Here is a 19,734-nt window from a genome sequence, read left to right as displayed (position 1 = left end):
ATGCATACTTGATTAAAAGTATCTATCATAAACAGGCAATCTACAGGCCTATGGAAGCCCGTTTCTGCCATGAAAAAAACACAAAACTCACAATTATGATTTCTTACACCTGTTTTTTGAACCTATGGCAGAATCAAGCTTCCATAACAGGCCAGATTGATAAATCAAAGAAACCCCATTGCAAAAGGTCCTTGATGAACATAACCCATTGGATATACAGATGCCTCATTGTGATTTTTGTAATAAGTATCTTTATGACAGGCAATTATCCAAAGTAGGATTTGTAACAAGTTTAGCTGGGTATTACACACTCGTGTAATACTATAATAGCAAAGATTAATATAGATTTGCTTTGTTAATTCAATTGACAGGAGTCACATTTCACAGCTGTCCATTTTTCATATTACGCGAGCAGGAATCTGAGTCATTATAGGCGAACTAATTAGTCTGCATAAGGCGTATAACTTCATCCCCCAACGCACTGAAGTGTAGGGCAATGAAATCATTCCTAGATTGGAAAAAATGCGATTTAAAGGGACACATCATTAGCCTTGGTTTCAGGCCCACTGGCTGCGACTACAATAGCGGATTGCTCTTCACAACTGCAGCAATAAAACGATGACATTTCTCACTTCCACACCGCCGTAGCAAATTAAGAGCGTGTTACACGCCTATCAAGACTGTTTATTGTCTACCCACATGTCAGAGATGCTTTACAGTGTCAGCTTTGGTTTTAAGGGCCTAAATACGGTGGTCCTGGGGGGCACAATGCAACAGTATTAGCCAAGCAATTAAAACCTGACAGCACAACAGCATTAGCCCAACACATCTTTAATGCAAATAAGGGTTGTTCACATATCAAATCATTTTGAATACAAGTGCTCAGTACTGTTATGGGTAGTAAAGCATGGAATTGCAACCCAAGCTTATTGGAAAAACGTGCCTGTGGCGACATTTCTGCTAAATATTTTGCAGTTTTCTGCATGTTTTGCGATACTATCAAATTGAAATGTCCAGTAAGTGCCACTAAAAAAGCTTACATTATAAGTAAAAGTAAAAAAATAATGATACTAAGTGCAAATAGCCACCTTGTTGGCAAAAGCTATTTATACAAACTCCGCCTGCAAACGTAGGTTTGGGCTAGTCAACATTATGAAAGACGCCTGCTTGAATAACTGTAGGCGGTAAAGCTCGTAGAAGTGACTTTTTGACTCAATCAACCCAAGTTCGAATCCGCCCTCTTCACATCACGTATTGGATCAGAAAGGCATTTATTTTCAATAAAATTAAGGAAATAATCAAAAAGCGTAAAATATAGTGTGTTTATCAGTTAGGGTTGGGGTATGTGTAGGTGTGCATACTGTGGTGCAAATATTATAGCCACTTGGCACTAAAATCTAATATTTTATTGCAAAGAAAATGCTGCTATTTTTATATAGAGTAAATAGAATATATCGCTATTTGTACTTAGTGTAACTAACATATCACTTGGAAAATACTGCTACTTTCACTTAGTGTAAATAGCATCTTTCACTATTTGCACTTAGTGTTAATAACCACTGCTAAAAAAATAAATTGTGTAGGATTTACATTGAAACAACAAGTAGAAAGGCCAAAATAGTATATTCTTGTAAAATGTACCAATTTATTACTAAAAAATGTTAGTAATACTCTTTAAAAATGTACGAATTTAACATCTGAAGTGTAACACTTCACTAGGTGAGCTACCGAGCAAGTTTGCTACATTAAAAGCCATACATATGGAGTTGTTTCTGTAATGGAAATGTCAAAATGTATTAGTTTTCAAATCATGCACTATAATAAAAGTATTTTGAGGTCATAGCATAGTATTGTTTAGTGAATCATACAAAAATAAGTCTTAATTAATAATTTGTAAGAAGTAATAAAATTCATTGGTGTTTTACTGGCACTAGTGGCCATTTCAGCTGGAAACTGCAGTACATTTTTGGAGCTTTGCACAAATGTACACTACCAGTCAAAAGTTTTTGAACAGTAAGATTTTTAATGTTTTTTTTAAGTCTCTTCTGCTCACCAAGACTGCATTTACTTGATCCAGAGTACAGCAAAAAAAAATAAATAAATAAATAAGAAAACAAAAACAGTAAATATTTAATAAATATATTATGAGTAAATATTTTTCATGATTTATTTTTACTATTTAAAATAACCATTTTCAATTTGAATATATTTTAAAATGTAATTGATTTCTGTGATCAAAGCTAATTTTTCAGCATCATTACTCCAGTCTTCAGTGGTCCCTCAGAAATCATTCTAATATGCTGATTTGCTTTTCAAGAAACAATTATTATTATTATTATTATTATTATTATTATCAATGTATTATGTATAATAAATTATATATATATATATATATATATATATATATATGCTGTTCTTTTCCATTTATCAAAGAAACCTGAACAAATTTTACTCAGCTGTTTTCAACATAATAATAATAATAAATGTTTTTTGAGCAGCAAATCAGAATATTAGAATGATTTCTTAAGGATCATGTGACTGGTGTAATGATGCTAAAAATTCAGCTTTGAAATCACAGAAATAGATGACATTTTAAAATATACTCAAATAGAACACAGTTATTTTAAGTAGTAAAAAATATTTCAAAATGTTACTGTTTTTGCTGTACTTTGGATCAAATAAATACAGGCTTGGTAAGCAGACCAGGCTTGGTAAGACTTTAAAAAAAAAAAAAAAAAAAGATTACAAATCTTACTGTTCAAAAACTTTTGACTGGTAGAATACATAGGTTAGCATGTTTTTCTAATGACTCTGTGTTGTGGAATTGGTAGGTTTTCAAATGTAGAGAGCTATTGTTGTTATTTAATAGCAATATGGCTAATATTGGATTGTTTCCCAAAATGCATAATTATCAGAAAAGTTTCATTAGCGTTTCATCTGTTTGCTTTGCTAAAGGCATTGTGTTGTGCCCCCCCGAGCCACCATGCTGATCAATTACAGTCAGAAAAGCCAAAAGATGGAAATCTGTTGGCACAGGCCTGCATAATAGTTCACTTCACAAATGTTGTCTAACTAATTATCCAGTCATCACATGGCAAAACATTTTATGTGCATACTCCATTAGGCAGATGCTTAAATCATCTTTTACTGTCTCCTACTAAAATTGAGCATCTTTCAAACAGCCCTGCACGTATTTCCGTATTCCTGTCTAACGCTGTTGTGTCTCCATCCCAGCAATCCATCAATGACGCCATGCGCTGCTCCACGCTGACCAGGATGAGCGGGAACGGTAGCGGCGGGGAGAACGGGCGGATTGTCACACATGACTTCCCCAAAGCTGTGCAGACGCTGCCGTGCATGAGCCACGCGGCCAGCATGGGCCTGGGAGCCTCTGGCATGTGACCATCTTGACGGAGCGGCTAGCGTCACATGTAACGCACGGACCTCCCGTTCACCTGCCGTCTGCCCCTATGTCTGTCTGCCCGCCCGCAACAGACGCACCGTACTGCCAAAATGCACTCGAAGACTCTTCTCAGTGAATAGCCACCAATAAAACTCTTTTCTAAAGAAAAACAAACACTAAAAAAAGGAAGAAAAAAATGTGCTGCAATAACAAGCCCATGGGACTCTTTTGGGGAAAAAGTGTTCATGTCTTGAATTCAAAAAACAAAAAAGAGAAGTCTTGTGTCTGATTGGACACTCGCGCTGTGCCAATATTATAAACCTGTTTACTTCTGTCTGAGTGTGCAATATTTTAGTTTATATCAGTGTTCGGCAATGTCGTCTTTCTTTATGAAGATTAGCTCACAGAGATGTTTTGGGGTTTTTTTTTGCACAAATATGTTCTATGAAATGACAAAAGCAAGTTCATTTTCCTTACACTTACTAGAAAAGAGTTAGAGTAAGCTAACGAGCAAGATCTTACACATTTATATGGATCCAGTGCCCCGTAAACAACATCGCTTATTTCTCTCGGTCACTCTGCGTATTGAACAAACATATCAGCTCATTTAATGACCTGTCCATAGTGTAAATACTCCGGTGTAAATCTGAATCTGAGTGAGGGATAAATTTGATTTGTTGTCAGTCGGTAGAGCATAGCGGAACTGAACTTGTTGATTATCTTGCTCTGTGATTTCCCACCTCATGGACCTTGCATAGCTGCTACGCCTCGTTTCAGGCACCATACCTCATCGGAGACCTGGGAGCGAGCCGCCACGTTTTGATTGCCACTTCACTGAGAGCTCTCCTAGGACGGAGTCCAATTTGACCTTAGTTATGGGCAAATGTGCTTTAATGAGCTAGTTTGTCCCCAACACAAACCATCAGATCTCGTTAAATCGAAGCTGTTGAAAATACATTAATTTAAACGAGGTTGCTGTAACAAAAAGGGTACTTTGGTAAAAATTTGTTCATATAAGACTGCCCGCATGGAATATCCAGAGAATTCTGCCAAATCCAAATCCCCATCATTTAGTTTCTACACAGCCCTTGCTACGTTCGGCTAATTTGAACACTCTAAAAGAGTGTCAAAAATTCTATGTTGGCCTACATTAAAAATTCTGTCATTTACTCACCCTCATGTTGTTCCAAGTTATGCCCATAAGACATTTTCCATATTTTTTACGTCCATCATATGCAGCGTTTGGACCCCATTGACTTTCTGTGTATGGGATGACATGAGGGTAAATGAATGACAGATTTTTAATGTTTGAGTCAACTATAATAACTGTTAATAGAACTAACAAAGAAAAGAGTGCAGAACAAGCTACAGGATCCAAACACTAGGCTGTTCTGTCCTACATACACACACTGTGCGACAAGGCTCCTCGTGAGATGATGTTTGTGGGGATATCATTGATCGGCAACTGGGGCCAAGCTGACCTTTCCAGAGCTCTTGGCTTCTTCACTGCAGGCTTTCAGAACATGGCTTCCAGCTCAACATAAACAGCTCTCTACCTATTCAGCCTTCCCCTGCACACTGCCATTGTACTGCGAAACATGACACACTGTGTGGCCATCGAAACGCTTCTATTTCTCTGGCTTTTTCTTTCCATTTTCTTGACGTGTTTTATTAGGCACAGAACACTGCGGTCCTTTATGGCCTCATGTGAGAGCAGTATTTTATAAGCAGTAAAAGATTTGTAAAGTTCAAGTGAGACGTTTAACATTTATACCGCTGTGAGATTTTGAAGAGTTGACTGAGCTAGTGTTTTACACATTGCTGACGCAATGTTACTCGGATATTCTCACTGATAAGGGTGTTGATTTTGATTAGTTAAGAGAGAAATGGAGTCTTTGTGTTTCTGCTATAAATGTTGAAACTTCTTATTTTTGGGGTATTTTAATGCAAAATTTATTCTTCATACTCATCTACTTCTTGATGATTCCACAGTCTTGAGAATTTTATTTGAGATGTTTTTTGTTTATTTTATTGGTTATTTTTTTTTTATCATAAAAGAGAGATGTGGTTGAATCAAATTTACTGGAAAATACATTCAGTCAATAATGAATAAAACTTTTCTAACCACAGTCACCAAGAGCTGGGTCACTGCTTTTACTAGTGATGTACGATTCTTGAACGAATCGTTCTTTTGAGCCGGTTCGCAAAATCGAACTGAATCAATCTTTAGTTCCAGGTTGATGCACAGCCGAAGTAGCTCGTCTGACTAAAAAAAAGAACCGAATGAGCCGGTTTACCGAACTGTCGAAGTTTGCCGATGATTACCGAGAATCCTGACGGGCAAGTTGCTGACTCTGTGCAACAAGCCTAAATGCGCAATCTAAGCTTCTTTAATAACAGACAAAATGTACTGGAAATATACTTATAACTGGTTTTATTAAATAGGCCTTAATTTTTATTAAAGCATGGGGAAAATGTGCTATGGCTTATTGTAAGTGCAGATTATATTTTAAATGAAGGAGATTACGGCCAAAATGGCGACGTAAACGATGTCACTGAACCGAACGAAAGTCGCATATTTTGCTGATTATTGCTGCTGAAAATGGTCAGTTATTGTCATGTTATGGGCTGTACTAATCAGTTGACTGGGAAAAACATTTGGAGTACTACAGACTGCCAAAGGTTATAACAAATCAAGGAGATGAGTGCAAAAACACTGTCTGAGGTACAAAAGGCGTTTGTAGTTGACCAAACTGAACCAGGATTTCCAGGGCAAGAATCTTGACAACATTCGTGTTTGTTTGTTCTTATCATTTCCCGTCAGGTAGGTGAAATATTAGGCTAATATCTTAATTATTACTGCTAGTGTGTATCTTTACCATTTATTAACTATAGTTTGTCAAAATATTGCACACTTTCCTGCTTACTAAGTCCTTCTCTATATGATTTAGCAGCTTCCACATGTTTTTCCCATGGTTTAGACAGCATAAAGTAGCAGATCAACGTATTCAGTAGTACATTAACTGTGCAATCCATGCTGTTCACATCTGAGTATGGCCACGCACCTGGGTAACTGACCAAACCATTGATGATGACATCAGGAACTGGTTTATTGTGCCAAACTGTCCGAAAAGCGGTTTATGGAAATGAATCAGACTTTACATCACTACTTTTTAACCATGGGAAATTATTCATATTTTAGTCACAATTTTTGTAACAATTGTGCTTTAGGTGTGAAAGCACAAGTATTTAATGTATTGAATTGAAGAACAATATTTATTGGATGCTAGTTTAAATGAATACTAATTGCTAAAAGCAAAGTGATTATTCTTTCATTACTTTCTATTATTACTTGATAAGTGGCCATCTCTGAAAGATTGGTGTTTAATGTATTTCCAGCTGTAGATCTGTAGAGCTTGACTCACCGTAGAGTGTTTTAATTACCTACAGGTGCATCCCACACATAATCACCGACGTTTAACCAGTCGGCACATGTTGCCTCAAACCCATTCATTTTAGGAATTATTAATTCTTTAATCTTTGTCAATTTAAGCTCCCCTGCAGAAACAACGGAAGGAGTTAATTGGGATGCCCCATGGCTCTAATTATGGAGATGTTAACAAAATGTAAAACTAAGAAACAGGTGTTTGTTCCCTCATTTTCATTTGGTTTGATGCCATACATTGCATTTCAAGTCTCATCAAGGCATGCACGGAAATCTAAACCGTTTTACTACCGCATTATCGAGCGGATGATAAATCTGGCATGAAGTAAAAAGTGCACTATTCACAGCTGTAGCTGGTAGCGTTCATAAACATCTCTGTGCTGAAGCTTCAATGATCACCAGTGTCTGTTTCAGTTCCTTCAGGAAACATCCTCCACCTCACATGGAGATGCAGTGTGTAATAACTGAAAGTTGTTTTCTTTCTTTAAGATTTGTGCTCCAGAGACTCATTTGTGACAGTCTGTCAAGATGATTTGTTAGATGTAGTGTAATTCCACACATGATAGGCAAGCCTCTGCTGTGACTGAATTTCTCTTTTTGCATATCAGCTTTATAATCAGTTCTATTCTGTTTCCAAGTAGGACAGTTTAGTCTGAAAAGCTGGCGTACTGTGTAAAGTGTCAAGATGTGGCATTTTCAGCATAGTCCTGTTATCCGCCGTGACACTGGAGAAAATGGATCGTTTGTTCATGGGAAGCTGCAGTCAGGCAATGAAATCTAGGTTTGTCTCTTATTTCCCCAGAGGTGGGTGACACAAGTTAACCTCCTTAACTTCCTTGATCTTCTAAAACATCATTACTTTCTTAAGTGAAGGTTTTGCTGTGGGCCAAAGGACGAAAAAATAGTATAGGGTATTTGTGTTAATGTTACTGGCAGGTATAGCTGTGTTTGCTATTGTTTGCTTCACGCCACCAAAAAAGCTGACGAAAAGAAAGAAAAAAATTCTGATATATGGTAATGTATTGTTTATATTTGAGTCACATTCACACATTTAAGTAGCAACCCCCAACCCGCCTAACACCCCTTGCCACTTTCTCCTTCTTAAGAATTAAGCAATTTGATATCTGCCATTTTTGGCTAAAGACTTTCTTTGTCTGCCGATTTTAACCAAACTACCGCTGATGGACGTGCTGTGTTTGGAGGCTGCTTTAGAGAACACTGAGGACACTTTATAAGCGCTTTTAGGCATGTTGTTTGGTCTTGGCTCATAAAGCTAGGCAATTTATCAAGTTAAGTGGTCTGTTGCACATACTATATATATTATTTTTTTGTGTGTGTTATAAAACAAAGTATTTGGGTGTTTTACTGTTTTTTTTTTTTTTGTGCTCGTCCTTGTTTGTTTGTTTTTTGTTTTTGTTTTTTTGTTCTACTGAAGAAACAAAGTCACCTACATCTTAGATGCCCTGGGGGTAAGCAGATAAACATCAAATTTTCATTTTTGGGTGAACTATCCCTTTAACTCTCAAAAAATACAGGTAGCGACAACTGCTTTTACAGAAATTCTACACAGTGTGAATTGAACTGAACTGAACAACTAGTTTTTAATGACGTATTTAAATGTGCATGAGAAATGTGTCTTCGTCTGTATGCATAATCTTAATCTTAGCACATTTTGACACGGGACTAGTTGCATTCACAAGCCCTTTGGTAAAGTGTCAATGTTGCCAGATCTTCATAGAAAGAAAACACTAAAACACCCAAATGCTTTGTTTTATAACATCAAAAAATTATATAGCTCATACCCGCAACAGACCACTTTATTAACTCCATAAAGTGTCTAGCTTTATGAGCTAAGACCAAACAACATGCCTAAAAGCGCTTGTATATATATGGACATGGCAACACTGCCAAACAGCGCTCTCTAAGGCAGCCTCTCGAGCATAAACAAAACACAGCACATCAATCAACGGTAGTTTAGTTAAAATCGATGTACACAGATTTAGCAAAAGGCCAGATTCTTATTCACTTCCGCAAGACAGCAAAATGTTTCTATGGTTACAAATGCAGGAGTGACTGCTTTTCCGTACACACATGGAATGATTATTTACAGGACTCACACCCACATTTAAATGTGGTCATCACTCCTGAAACTTGAGGTGTGTACGTGGCCGTATTTTTCGGGAGTTAATGCGTCTGTTCAGTGCAGTTGTCACTGACATATTTTAGTGAATTATGTGTGTACAGAATGCAACTAAGGAGTAAAAGGTGAAGTGACAACGAAATTTAGCTGCCATTGACACATCCAGTTTAATACATCCGTTTGTATCATAGTATTACGCGATGCCACAAAAAACATCCCGCGAGTAATCTAGAATGATAATGCGATGACAATATTAGCTCCGCATTTGGTGTGCACACAGCATTATGAGTGAACTAGCCAGGGATCAACATTTGAAATAATGGACTTGAGCGAGCAAAAGGCACGCCATGTGAACAGCCTCTAAGCAAACCAAAAATTATATTGTGAACAATAAACCCAAATAACTATTTGAATTAAAAATTCTATCTTGTATTTATACATTGCATCACAATTTTTTTTTCTCGTAATGTCAGTATTTACGACATGGTGTGAACGCTCATTAGGATTGAGAGTTTGCCGCTTGTAAAAGTTATTTTACTTGGTGGTTCATGTGCTTGAAACTTATATTTACCTAAAGGGCATAGTCTAAAAAGTAGACACAGCAGAATTAACCACACTTCTGAGCAACAAAGAATGGTGGCATTACTGAACGAATTAGTGTTTTTGAATGAATCGTTTAAGTGAACAATTCAATGGCTCACACTGTCTTCTAAATAAAGCACTGTATTTGAACAAATAGGATCAATTAATGATTCAGTGTCTTGCTCAAAAAGTCACTTGTCGCCACCTAATGACAAAAAAAAATGTAGTCACCTAAAATTTCCATCACGCAGACCTGATTGGAAGACTGGAAATGACTGTTGTAAATATTCTTTATCTGAGCCCTTACATACTGCAATAAATCACATGACATTCTCTCATCAAAAAGACCAGGAAAGCATTCGGTATAAAAGAAAACCTAATTTTAAGGCGGTCTAAAAGAGCAGTATGCTTGCCGATAGCCTGAGCTGTTTGATTGCTCACACTGTGACTATGGCATTGTAATGTGTGTGATTGTGTGGGCCTGAACAGCATACATAATGAAGACACAGTGTGGGTGTGTGAGACGGCATGAGAGGATCCATGACACCTGCCACTGTGCCTCAATCCCACGCTCTTTCTTTTTCTTTCTTTGCTATTCTCTCATACACTCCTCCCTGCGAATTGTATTATTTCCCATCAATCTATCTTTCTTCCTTTTGGCTGCACAATCGTGTCATAGCCCACTCAGTCACAGCTGCTTTTATCTCAGCAGAGGGTCTCTGACCATCCGGCATCACATCCAGATTTTCAATAAACTACAGACACGAACATTCATGGAAATATTACTTGCAGTGATGTACTATGAAATATACAAGCTAAGGATATCCTAAGTGACATGTGGTCCTCTCCCTAAGCTTCTCGGCTTCGAGATTGATATTAATCACGAATCGTAAGGGGGCAGAATATTTGATCTGAGTCTAATCTGACACTACCATCCCATCCTTGAGAGACAGAATTGCTTGGGGCAACATGGTACACGGTACACAGTGGATAAATGAACGCGGTTTGAAGCAGCAAACATACATGAAACATGACGGAAAGTCATCTTCCTTTAGATCATACTCCATGTTGTTGTGCATGCAGTTACAAAGGTTTGAGTATTTCAAGAACTGTAAAATTATGATAAGCCTAAGTCAATTAACTAATGAAATTTAATTCACTAATAATATTCCTCACAGTGAGCCATTAAGCACCCTGAATAAAATGCTGAGTCAGTGAGTTGAACTTGAGTTGTGGATTTATTTATTTTTTTTTTTTTCATTAATGAATCAAAGGATTCTTATGTGAACAGGATATAATGCATTAAAAATATGAATTTTAATGACTTATTTTCACAAATCACATAACTGCAAGAGTTAGGGCAAATGTTAAGATTTTCTTGTATAACAATAAATGTAAATCTGTTTATCAAAAAGATATACTGTATGTGAAAGCCCATTTTTATGCTTTGGTAAATTATTAATATTTAAATTGTAATAATTTGAAATTATGAGTCAATTATGAGGTAAAGTCAAAATTATGACAAACTAAGTCATAATGAGATAAAATATTGAAAATGTGACATCAAAAATAATTATTATAACATAAAAAGTCAAAATGATGACAGGTTGGAGGTTGTAATAATGCCAAAAATACTGGGTGACTTTTTTATGACTTTTTATCTGACAGTTATAACTTAGTATCTCATAAATTCAGCTTTTTGCTATAATTATGTCTTCTATCTTAGTTATGATTTACTTTTATTAAGCATAATTTTGATTTAAATTTAAATTAGTTTTTTTAAAAAGATATTGTATATGAAAACCAATTTCTGACACGTAAGGGAAAAGAATTATGTTTTGGTAAATCATAATTATTGAAAATGATAATCAGTCGAAATTATGAGATCTAAGTAAATTATGAGATAAAGTCAAAATGACGACAAAGTCATAATGAGATAAAATGTTGAAATTGTGACATCATAAATAATAATTATAACATAAGTCACAATTATGATAGGTTGGAGGTTGTAATTATCCCAAAAATATTGGGTGACTTTACACTGTGTGCAGAATTATTAGGCATGTTGATATTCTGGTCATATTTTTTTTCCAAACACATTTTACCAATTCCAAACCACATCAGTCTTAGTAACTACTGTTAATTTTGTATTTAATCATTTATATGTGATGTATAATTGTCTGTGAAGGCTGGAAGTGAAAAACTCCTTATATTCAGGTGTGCAGGATTATTAGGCATGTTTTCGTTTACAGCTAAAATGAGCCAAAAAAGATATTTAACCCAGACTGAAAAGTCCAAATTATTAAATGCCCATGAGAAGAATGCAATACTAATGCATTACAAGAATTTGCAAAGTTAAGGCTTGACCATTGGACAGAGAAATGCTTGTTGAGTCTGCATGGTCAGAAAAAACAGGTGGAGAAGAAAAGATGCATGTTAACTGCAAAAGAATTAGGAATTAAGGTGAAGAATTAGGTGTGACACCATCAGGAACCGTTTAGTCTCCAGCGCCACCATTTTCCAGAACTGCAACCTACCTGGAGTCTTCAGAAGTGCAATGTGTCAGGTTCTCAGAGACTTTGCTTGGTAAAAAATCTAAAAAATGCCCCTTACTTAATAAGAATAACAAGCTGACGTGTTGTGAAATACATGAAGACAGTTTTTATATGCTTTAGAGACAGATAAGTTGATGACTCTTGAAGGACAAGCATCACATCCTCTTGTGCCTCTGATTCAAGAATTTATCTTCCAAAATCTGGCAGTAAGTTTTGGGAGTTCATGTTTAGTCTCTTATCCTGAAAAGTCTGACTTGCAGAGATGGACTAAAATGAACTCCCAAAACTTACTGCCAGATTTTAGAAGATAAATTCTTGAATCAGAGGTACAAGAGGATGTGATGCTTGTCCTTCAAGAGTCACTCTCAACTTATCTGTCTCTAAAGCATATAAAAACTGTCTTCATGTATTTCACAAGACGTCAGCTTGTTATTCTTATTAAGTCGGGGGCATTTTTTAGGATTTTATACCAAACAAAGTCTCTGAGAACCTGACACATTGTACTTCTGAAGACTCCAGGTAGGTTGCAGTTCTGGAAAATGGTGGCGCTGGAGAACTGGAAACGGTTCCTGATGGTGTCACACCTAATTCTTCACCTTAATTCCTAATTCTTTTGCAGTTAACATGCATCTTTTCTTCTCCACCTGTTTTTTCTGACCATGCAGACTCAACAAGCATTTCACTGTCCAATGGTCAAGCCTTAACTTTGCAAATTCTTGTAATGCATTAGTATTGCATTCTTCTCATGGGCATTTAATAATTTGGACTTTTCAGTCTGGGTTAAATCTCTTTTTTGGCTCATTTTAGCTGTAAACGAAAACATGCCTAATAATCCTGCACACCTGAATATAAGGAGTTTTTCACTTCCAGCCTTCACGGACAATTATATATCACATATAAATGATTAAACACAAAATTAACAGTAGTTATTAAGACTGATGTGGTTTGGAATTGGTAAAATGTGTTTGGAAAAAAAAATATGACCAGAATATCAACATGCCTAATAATTCTGCACACAGTGTATAGGTCATTATGACTTTTCATCTCACAATTATATTTTAGTATCTTATAAATTCAACTTTTTGCTATAATTATGACTTCTGTCTTAGTTATGATTTACTTAAGCATGATTTTTCATTTAAATTTAAATCTGTTTCTCAAAAAGATATATTGTATGTGGAAACCTATTTCTGCCACATAAGAAAAAAAATTATGCTTTGGTAAATCATAATTATTAAAAACATAAAAAACATTTAAAATTATGAGATAATTTTATTATTTTAATTAATTATAGAAACTTTTTCTATAATTACAACTTACGTCCTAATTATGATTTACTTTTATTAAGCATGACTTTTCTTTTTAATCTAGTGGAAATCAGCTTCCATATACAATAGGTCTTTATGAGGAGCATTTTTAATTTGTCGTTATTTGCAGAAAATCTTAACATGACCATAAAATAAAGACAGCTTTTAATACTAATTTATTGGACCAATTAATTGTGATTTTGCATCCAAAATTTGTGGCATAATAATGATTTTTTTCCTCATAATTATGACCTGGTTTGTCATAGTTTCAACTTTTTATCTCATAATTATCCCAGAAGGCATCATAAGATGTTGATATTTGGTTAAATTTCACTTGCAACAGCAGGTAATCAAAACTCAATGTCAATTCAATGTCTAATATCATTGCTAATTTGATATCCTATACGATATTTTGTTGTTTTTAGGTTGTGTAACCATAATCCAACGTTAAGTCAACGTCAAATTCACATCAAATACTGACGTCAACCTGAATTTCTTTCTCAAACAAAATGCAACGTCTGTCCAACATCTCGTCCAACATCAACCTGACGTTATATTGATGACTGGGATGACTTAGTATCTCATAATTTTGACTTTATTGACTGCATCCATTTTTGCATTTTAAAGCTTCAAACTGTTTTTGTGGAATTGATTGGAAAAAAAGCATATAAATGATTCTCATTTCTTTCGCAGAAGATAGAGACACAAAAAAGTTTAATAATCACAGATTTTTGGATAAACTTTCCTTTTAAATATATGAAATGCTAAAAGTCAAAGTCTTGCAATCATTTGCAGGTTTCCCTATGGTTTTATTTGTTGCAAAGGGGCAGACGTGAGTGGGAGCGATGGAGTGATGGACCAAGAGCGAGCACACTTTTCACAGAAAGTGAAAGCAAGGGAGACATGAAAGAGCATTGTATTTGTACGTTGGCTCATCAGCAGCTCCCACTGTTCTACGGTCTGTGCGGAGAACAGAGGCCTGTTAATCACACGGGCTCATCAGCACACTGACAAAGATAGATCCCCTGCCTCCTCTCCTGCACCGCCACGGGTGATGCGAACAAACCACGCTAATGCGCTCATGATTTCACTTCTGTCCTACAAAGGCACCCTTCACTGTTTCATCCCAGCCACGTTAATGCACAGCGTTTGATCTCCTTTTTGAGAGGGAAACCGCTAAACGCCACGCTGTGAATCAAAAGTTAAAGTGGAGGTGCACCTCTCCATCTACTGTGGGTGAATTGGACAGGCTTGCTTGGCTAGTGTTCGTGTTGTGTGTAGATGCAGAAAGTCACTGGGATAAGATGGATGGTGAAGTTAAATGAGCAACGCAGAGAGCAGAGAGATGTATGGCGACGCACATGGAGTGAGACGGGATGACGGATGAACGGATTACAGAGTCACACTGGAGCCTTGCTTGTCACCGTTGAGAGGGGAGCAGGAACAGCCAAGCAGGACAGTCCCAGCTGACCTCCAGTCTGTTACGAGCCCAACTAGGGACATCACAAGAAAAGAACAGCTGGAAATGCCTCCCACTTGAAGGCAGCTTTTGTTTATCAAGATTGTCACTGCTAGAGTTTGAGGCATTTTTGCTAAGGTACAAATTGAAAGGGATAGTTTACCCAAAAAATTAATCTGTTCTTTACTCACCCCCCTGCTGTTCCAAACATAAAAACTGCTACAAACAAGTTGTGCTGTATTCCCACTACAATATGAAGTTTTATATGAGGAGCATTCAAGTCTCACTTTGCATTAACTTTCACACATGAATCCTGTTAAAGGGGTCATCAGATGCCCATTTTTTCACAAGTTGATATGATTCTTTAGGGTCTTAATGACTCTATAATATACTTTGGTACTGTAAAACACCTTTTTAGCTTGCCAAAATCAGCTCTGCAAAAATCATCCTGTTCTGGTCAAGGTTGCTTTAAATGTTAATGAGCTCTGCTCACCCCGCCCTCCTCTCTTTTCTCTGTGGAGTGACGAGCCTGTTTACTTTAGCCGCATTTAGTGCGTTTAGCCGTTAAACTTGCTAACTAGCACGTTATTAGGAAAGACGATCACAAAGATTCATTAAAAAAACCCTTATACTCACTGTAAGTGAAGCTGGATCACGAATGATTTGTGCGAACATAGAAGGATATATGTAGATCGGAAGGCGCATTCCATTCACTAATGTAATCCACTGCATCTTCAGTGGCTCAGATGTCGACCACTATGTTCATTATTACATCCAGCAACACCTCCATCGCTCAATCGGAGATATTCTTGTCAAACTTACATCCCTGCTCTGGCATCGAAACAATGGATTTAAGGTGATTTAAGGTGGTCTGAGGTAAGACGCTCATGTCAATCAACTATCGTGGGAGCAGCCTCTGTCTGTGTGATGCCACACACACATCTGAGAACGGCTCAATTTTAAAAAAAGGGGATATTATTTTTACAGATTAATTAAAAACCACTGCATGGATTTTATCATTATAGGGTAGATTTGTACATACACTGCCAACACACATTAATATTCAAACTACATGAAAAAGTGAACTTACCATCCGATGACCCCTTTAAAAATAAATGTTCTTTATTGGAATCTAAGGTTCCATGAAGAATCATTCCATTACAGAAAAGGTTCTGTATAGTGGAAAAATGTTTTTTACACTAAGAAAAAAATGCATTTAAATCTGATAGTTGAAGAGGCCTGTTCTTTAGCAACTGTATAATTCTTTCAAAAAAGTCTCTTTTACGTTCCACGGAAATATGGGTTTGGAATGTTGTGAGGGTTTGAAAATAATGACACAATTTTAATTTTTGGTTAAACTGTCCAACAGGGGAAAGAGCTGGGATCTAAGCAGTGACGTAAGTTGTACAATATGTGTATGAATAGATCACTGGTGATCACTTGTGTAATACTCCATAATTAGCATCTTGAGAGCACTGAGTGTAAATGCAGTGCTGGTCTCATATGTGGTTTCCTGGAAGCGTCTTTTTATTTTCAAAATGTGCATTACTTCTAACAAACAAAAAGCACCACTTCTGTTTTGAGTGTAATGTGAATGTATAATAGATGCAGCCCATTTTCATTTCAGTAAACAGCATCTCTAACCTTGAATAATGGATTCAGCGCCTGCGAGAATGATCGGTGAACCTTGATCTGAGTCCATTGAAGTTTAATATCATTCTGAATGTCAGAATGCTTTACGGCAGAGAAACATAATCCTTTCTCGCCGAAGGTTGGGCTTGTCACCAGGATGTGCTACAAAACACCTCCAAAAGATCTGAGATGAATTTCTATGAACAATGCGCAAATTATGGCTGAATAATCATCTCAATTGATTCACTGGAATTCTGGATTCAACAACTATTTGCGGATCTTTTCTAAACATCACACAACAACCCTCTAAAGCGATGGGCCAGGTTTAAGATTTTGTCATCGGGTATAAATATAGACCGTGGTGCAATGACTGAATGACTCACGGCATGAGTCCTAAAACACTCCATTAGAAATCTCTCAGGGGGAAGCTTTTCCCAAAGGAACGACAGCCCAATGTCCTCTGAGGGTTTGAGTAGTACATCTAAGACAGCCGAACAAGCTTTTCCACTTTTTTTATTCGCTGAAAAACATTTGAAAGCATGTCGAGCAAAGAGAAGGGAGCACATGTTCAGCGAGGTCACTGCCTTTGGCTGCTCTTGAACTACACAAACCCACTGCTCATGGGATCAATATCTCAGTCTACATATTCAGGCCTGCTTTTCTGAACGGGCAGAAGTGCACCTGTCCTTTGAAGGTGTGATCACCATCAGAAAACGGTAATGCGAAAAATAAATCAATTGGAAACAGACTGCCTCTTGCCTTTTGTCATTGAAACTGAAAAGCGAAGAGTTCCTGTCAGATTGTAGTGTTGTATTACTGTTGTTCAACTGAGCATGATGACCATTTCAGTGTGAAATTTCTCTTTCGAATGTAAAAAGCAGTTTTCCTCCAAATGGGCTTATTTCTAAAACACCTCAACAATGTATGAGAATGTCACATATTGGCCAATAAATAGGATGTATTTGTAAATATAATAGCCATGTAATGTGGCTGAGACCACATTCTACAAAAGGCAGACTTAATCAGCTCGTCACAAAGGTGAATTAAATACAGGCTACATTAATCTTGTCACACAGTTGTGACATTTAAGTTTCTTTCCTTTGCAGACAGTTTTCTTTTTCCTGCTTCAATCTATGGCCTGGTGGTTCTTTAACAAGAAAACGAATTCTATATTCACAAGCATCCACTGGACCATTGCACTGGAATGCAAATAGGTTGGCTGCGGAGAGAGGAACTGTGCTGGGCTGCCATGTCCTATTGTGGATTTTTTAAAGACATGGCATTTTTGATGATTATTCTAATCCCACCAAGGACCTCTTAGTCTGAACTTTCCTTATCTCTCGCTCCCAGTCATTCTCTCATTAAAAGGCAATCACAGGCCACCAGCTCTAATAAACCTGCAAGTTCCCTTTTGAAATGGGGGGAAAATGGGCATTTCTGAAGCTCACATCGGAGAACTTGTTTCCTTTTCATGATATAAATGGTAAAATCATTAATCTAGTCATTTATGTAAATAAATGCATGTTGATCTATTAGCATAATAGTGTATTATTGTTTCTAGCTTTTGAATAGTATAAAAGCAAAAGTCAATTATAGGTATTAAAACTCAACGAAGAGCAAGTCTCTGTATTTCTAGATGGACTCTGGCTGAGCTCCACTGCCGTCAAAGATTTTTGGGTAAACTAATCCTTAAAAACACTTTCACAAACAGAAAATGTCAGTCTTGCCTAAAAGAGGAAACTCTTGTCAGTGCCGTGGCACATTGGTTGGTGCATTGCCATAAGCACATTGGAGCTGCAGGTTTGAATCATATCCTCCTAGAAAAAAAAAAAAAGTTTTGCATGACAGAGTAATATGTCTCAGATCAGTCACTAACTACTGCATTTTCTTGTTTCATCAAAACATTACCACAGGTCACATCTGTGATAATTGCAATTTTGTTAGAAAGTTGTAATTAGTAAAGTGGTGATTCCAGCAACAGTTGTCTTAAATTAGAATGAATGCATTTTGCTCATTTACTTCTAGCACATTCTCTTTCTTTGTCCTTTAAAATTTAAAGATCTAAAACCTTCCAAATGACTTCCAATTAACTTCCATATGGTATTTATTTTCACCAAAGACATTGATCAATTTGATGAAATAGAAATCTGTTTGTTTGTTAAATAGCAATTACCAAGACAGCCTGCCCATATGCTGTACTTTCTTCCCATTTTTTAGACAGGGCAGTCAGGGAGGAGACAGAAAATGATAAATGGGATCAGGAAATGGCACAAGCTGCATTTAAACTTAAAGCGTATGTACAAATACACTACCACACAATGTTGGAGAACAAACTACCCACCAGGCCACATCTCCAAATTGAATACTTTAGGGGCGTCACTAGACACTTTTTACTGATAAATCCTTATGCGTCAGTGGGATTGACTATTCCAACCTGAGAATCGTTCTGTCATTTGTTTTCTGTTAGCTGTTTGGAAACAGAACTGGTGACAACACAGATGTTGTGTGGTGAATGAATCACTCTTTTGAGATTATCCACCCTTTTCTTTAACATGGAAGTAAGCCTGTTGGTGAGATTCCTGGTTCATTAGCCTCTATAGAGAAACAATGAGAAGAATAACAGTATAAAGTAAATGGTAAAACTGTTTGGACTACAAACCAGTGTTCTCATAATTAAGATAATGCACTAAAATAATGTGGTAAGACACACAAATTTGCAACATCAAGCAGCAAAACAAGCTGTTTTGTACAGCTAAAAATAGCTTGACGCGAATGAGACCGAAAGTCAGACTCATAAAATTTACAAATGGCCGTGCCCACTCTTACAGTAAGAAAAGCGTGGATTAGGCAGGTTTGCAGGTCTACGGTTCGTGAGTTTGATTCACTCGGACAGTTCACTCCCGCACTGAATCACTTACAACGTTTTCTCGCACTGAGGTAATTTATAAGACCGAAAACAAAAAGAGAACTGATTGAGGCGGATATTTACCTACAATCCATTGTAGAAAACAAAACAAGAAAATGTCTTATATGGTTTTTCAAAGACGAAGTATGTCTTTGCGTGTGAAGCGTGTGAATGACCAAGTTCGTACTGCAGGTAAAGTCAATTTATTTCCGTTTATGTTTAAATCAATAGTTAATATGAATATCAAAATATGTTTCTGGATTGGGAGTTCTGATAAAAGGCTAGATATGCTTCATTTTTATTCAC

At 36.7% G+C, this 19,734-nt stretch overlaps 1 protein-coding gene across 2 annotated transcripts in view; it reads left to right on the top strand.

Moving 5' to 3' along the window:
• gria1a (glutamate receptor, ionotropic, AMPA 1a) overlaps positions 1 to 5,536 on the top strand; it is an 86,397-nt gene extending 80,861 nt beyond the window's left edge. For both annotated transcript variants that reach the window (XM_051127452.1, XM_051127451.1), the window contains exon 16: positions 3,235 to 5,536. In XM_051127452.1, coding sequence (XP_050983409.1) covers positions 3,235 to 3,402 — 168 coding nt within the window. In that variant the 3' untranslated portion in view covers positions 3,403 to 5,536. The remainder of the gene's footprint in view (positions 1 to 3,234) is intronic.
• The last annotated feature ends 14,198 nt before the right edge of the window (positions 5,537 to 19,734 follow it).

This window comes from Labeo rohita, chromosome 14, assembly GCF_022985175.1.
Source record: "Labeo rohita strain BAU-BD-2019 chromosome 14, IGBB_LRoh.1.0, whole genome shotgun sequence".
Taxonomy (NCBI): Eukaryota; Metazoa; Chordata; class Actinopteri; order Cypriniformes; family Cyprinidae; genus Labeo; species Labeo rohita.
Note: the sequence above shows the minus strand (reverse complement) of the source record. Positions and strands in the feature narration are given on the sequence as shown.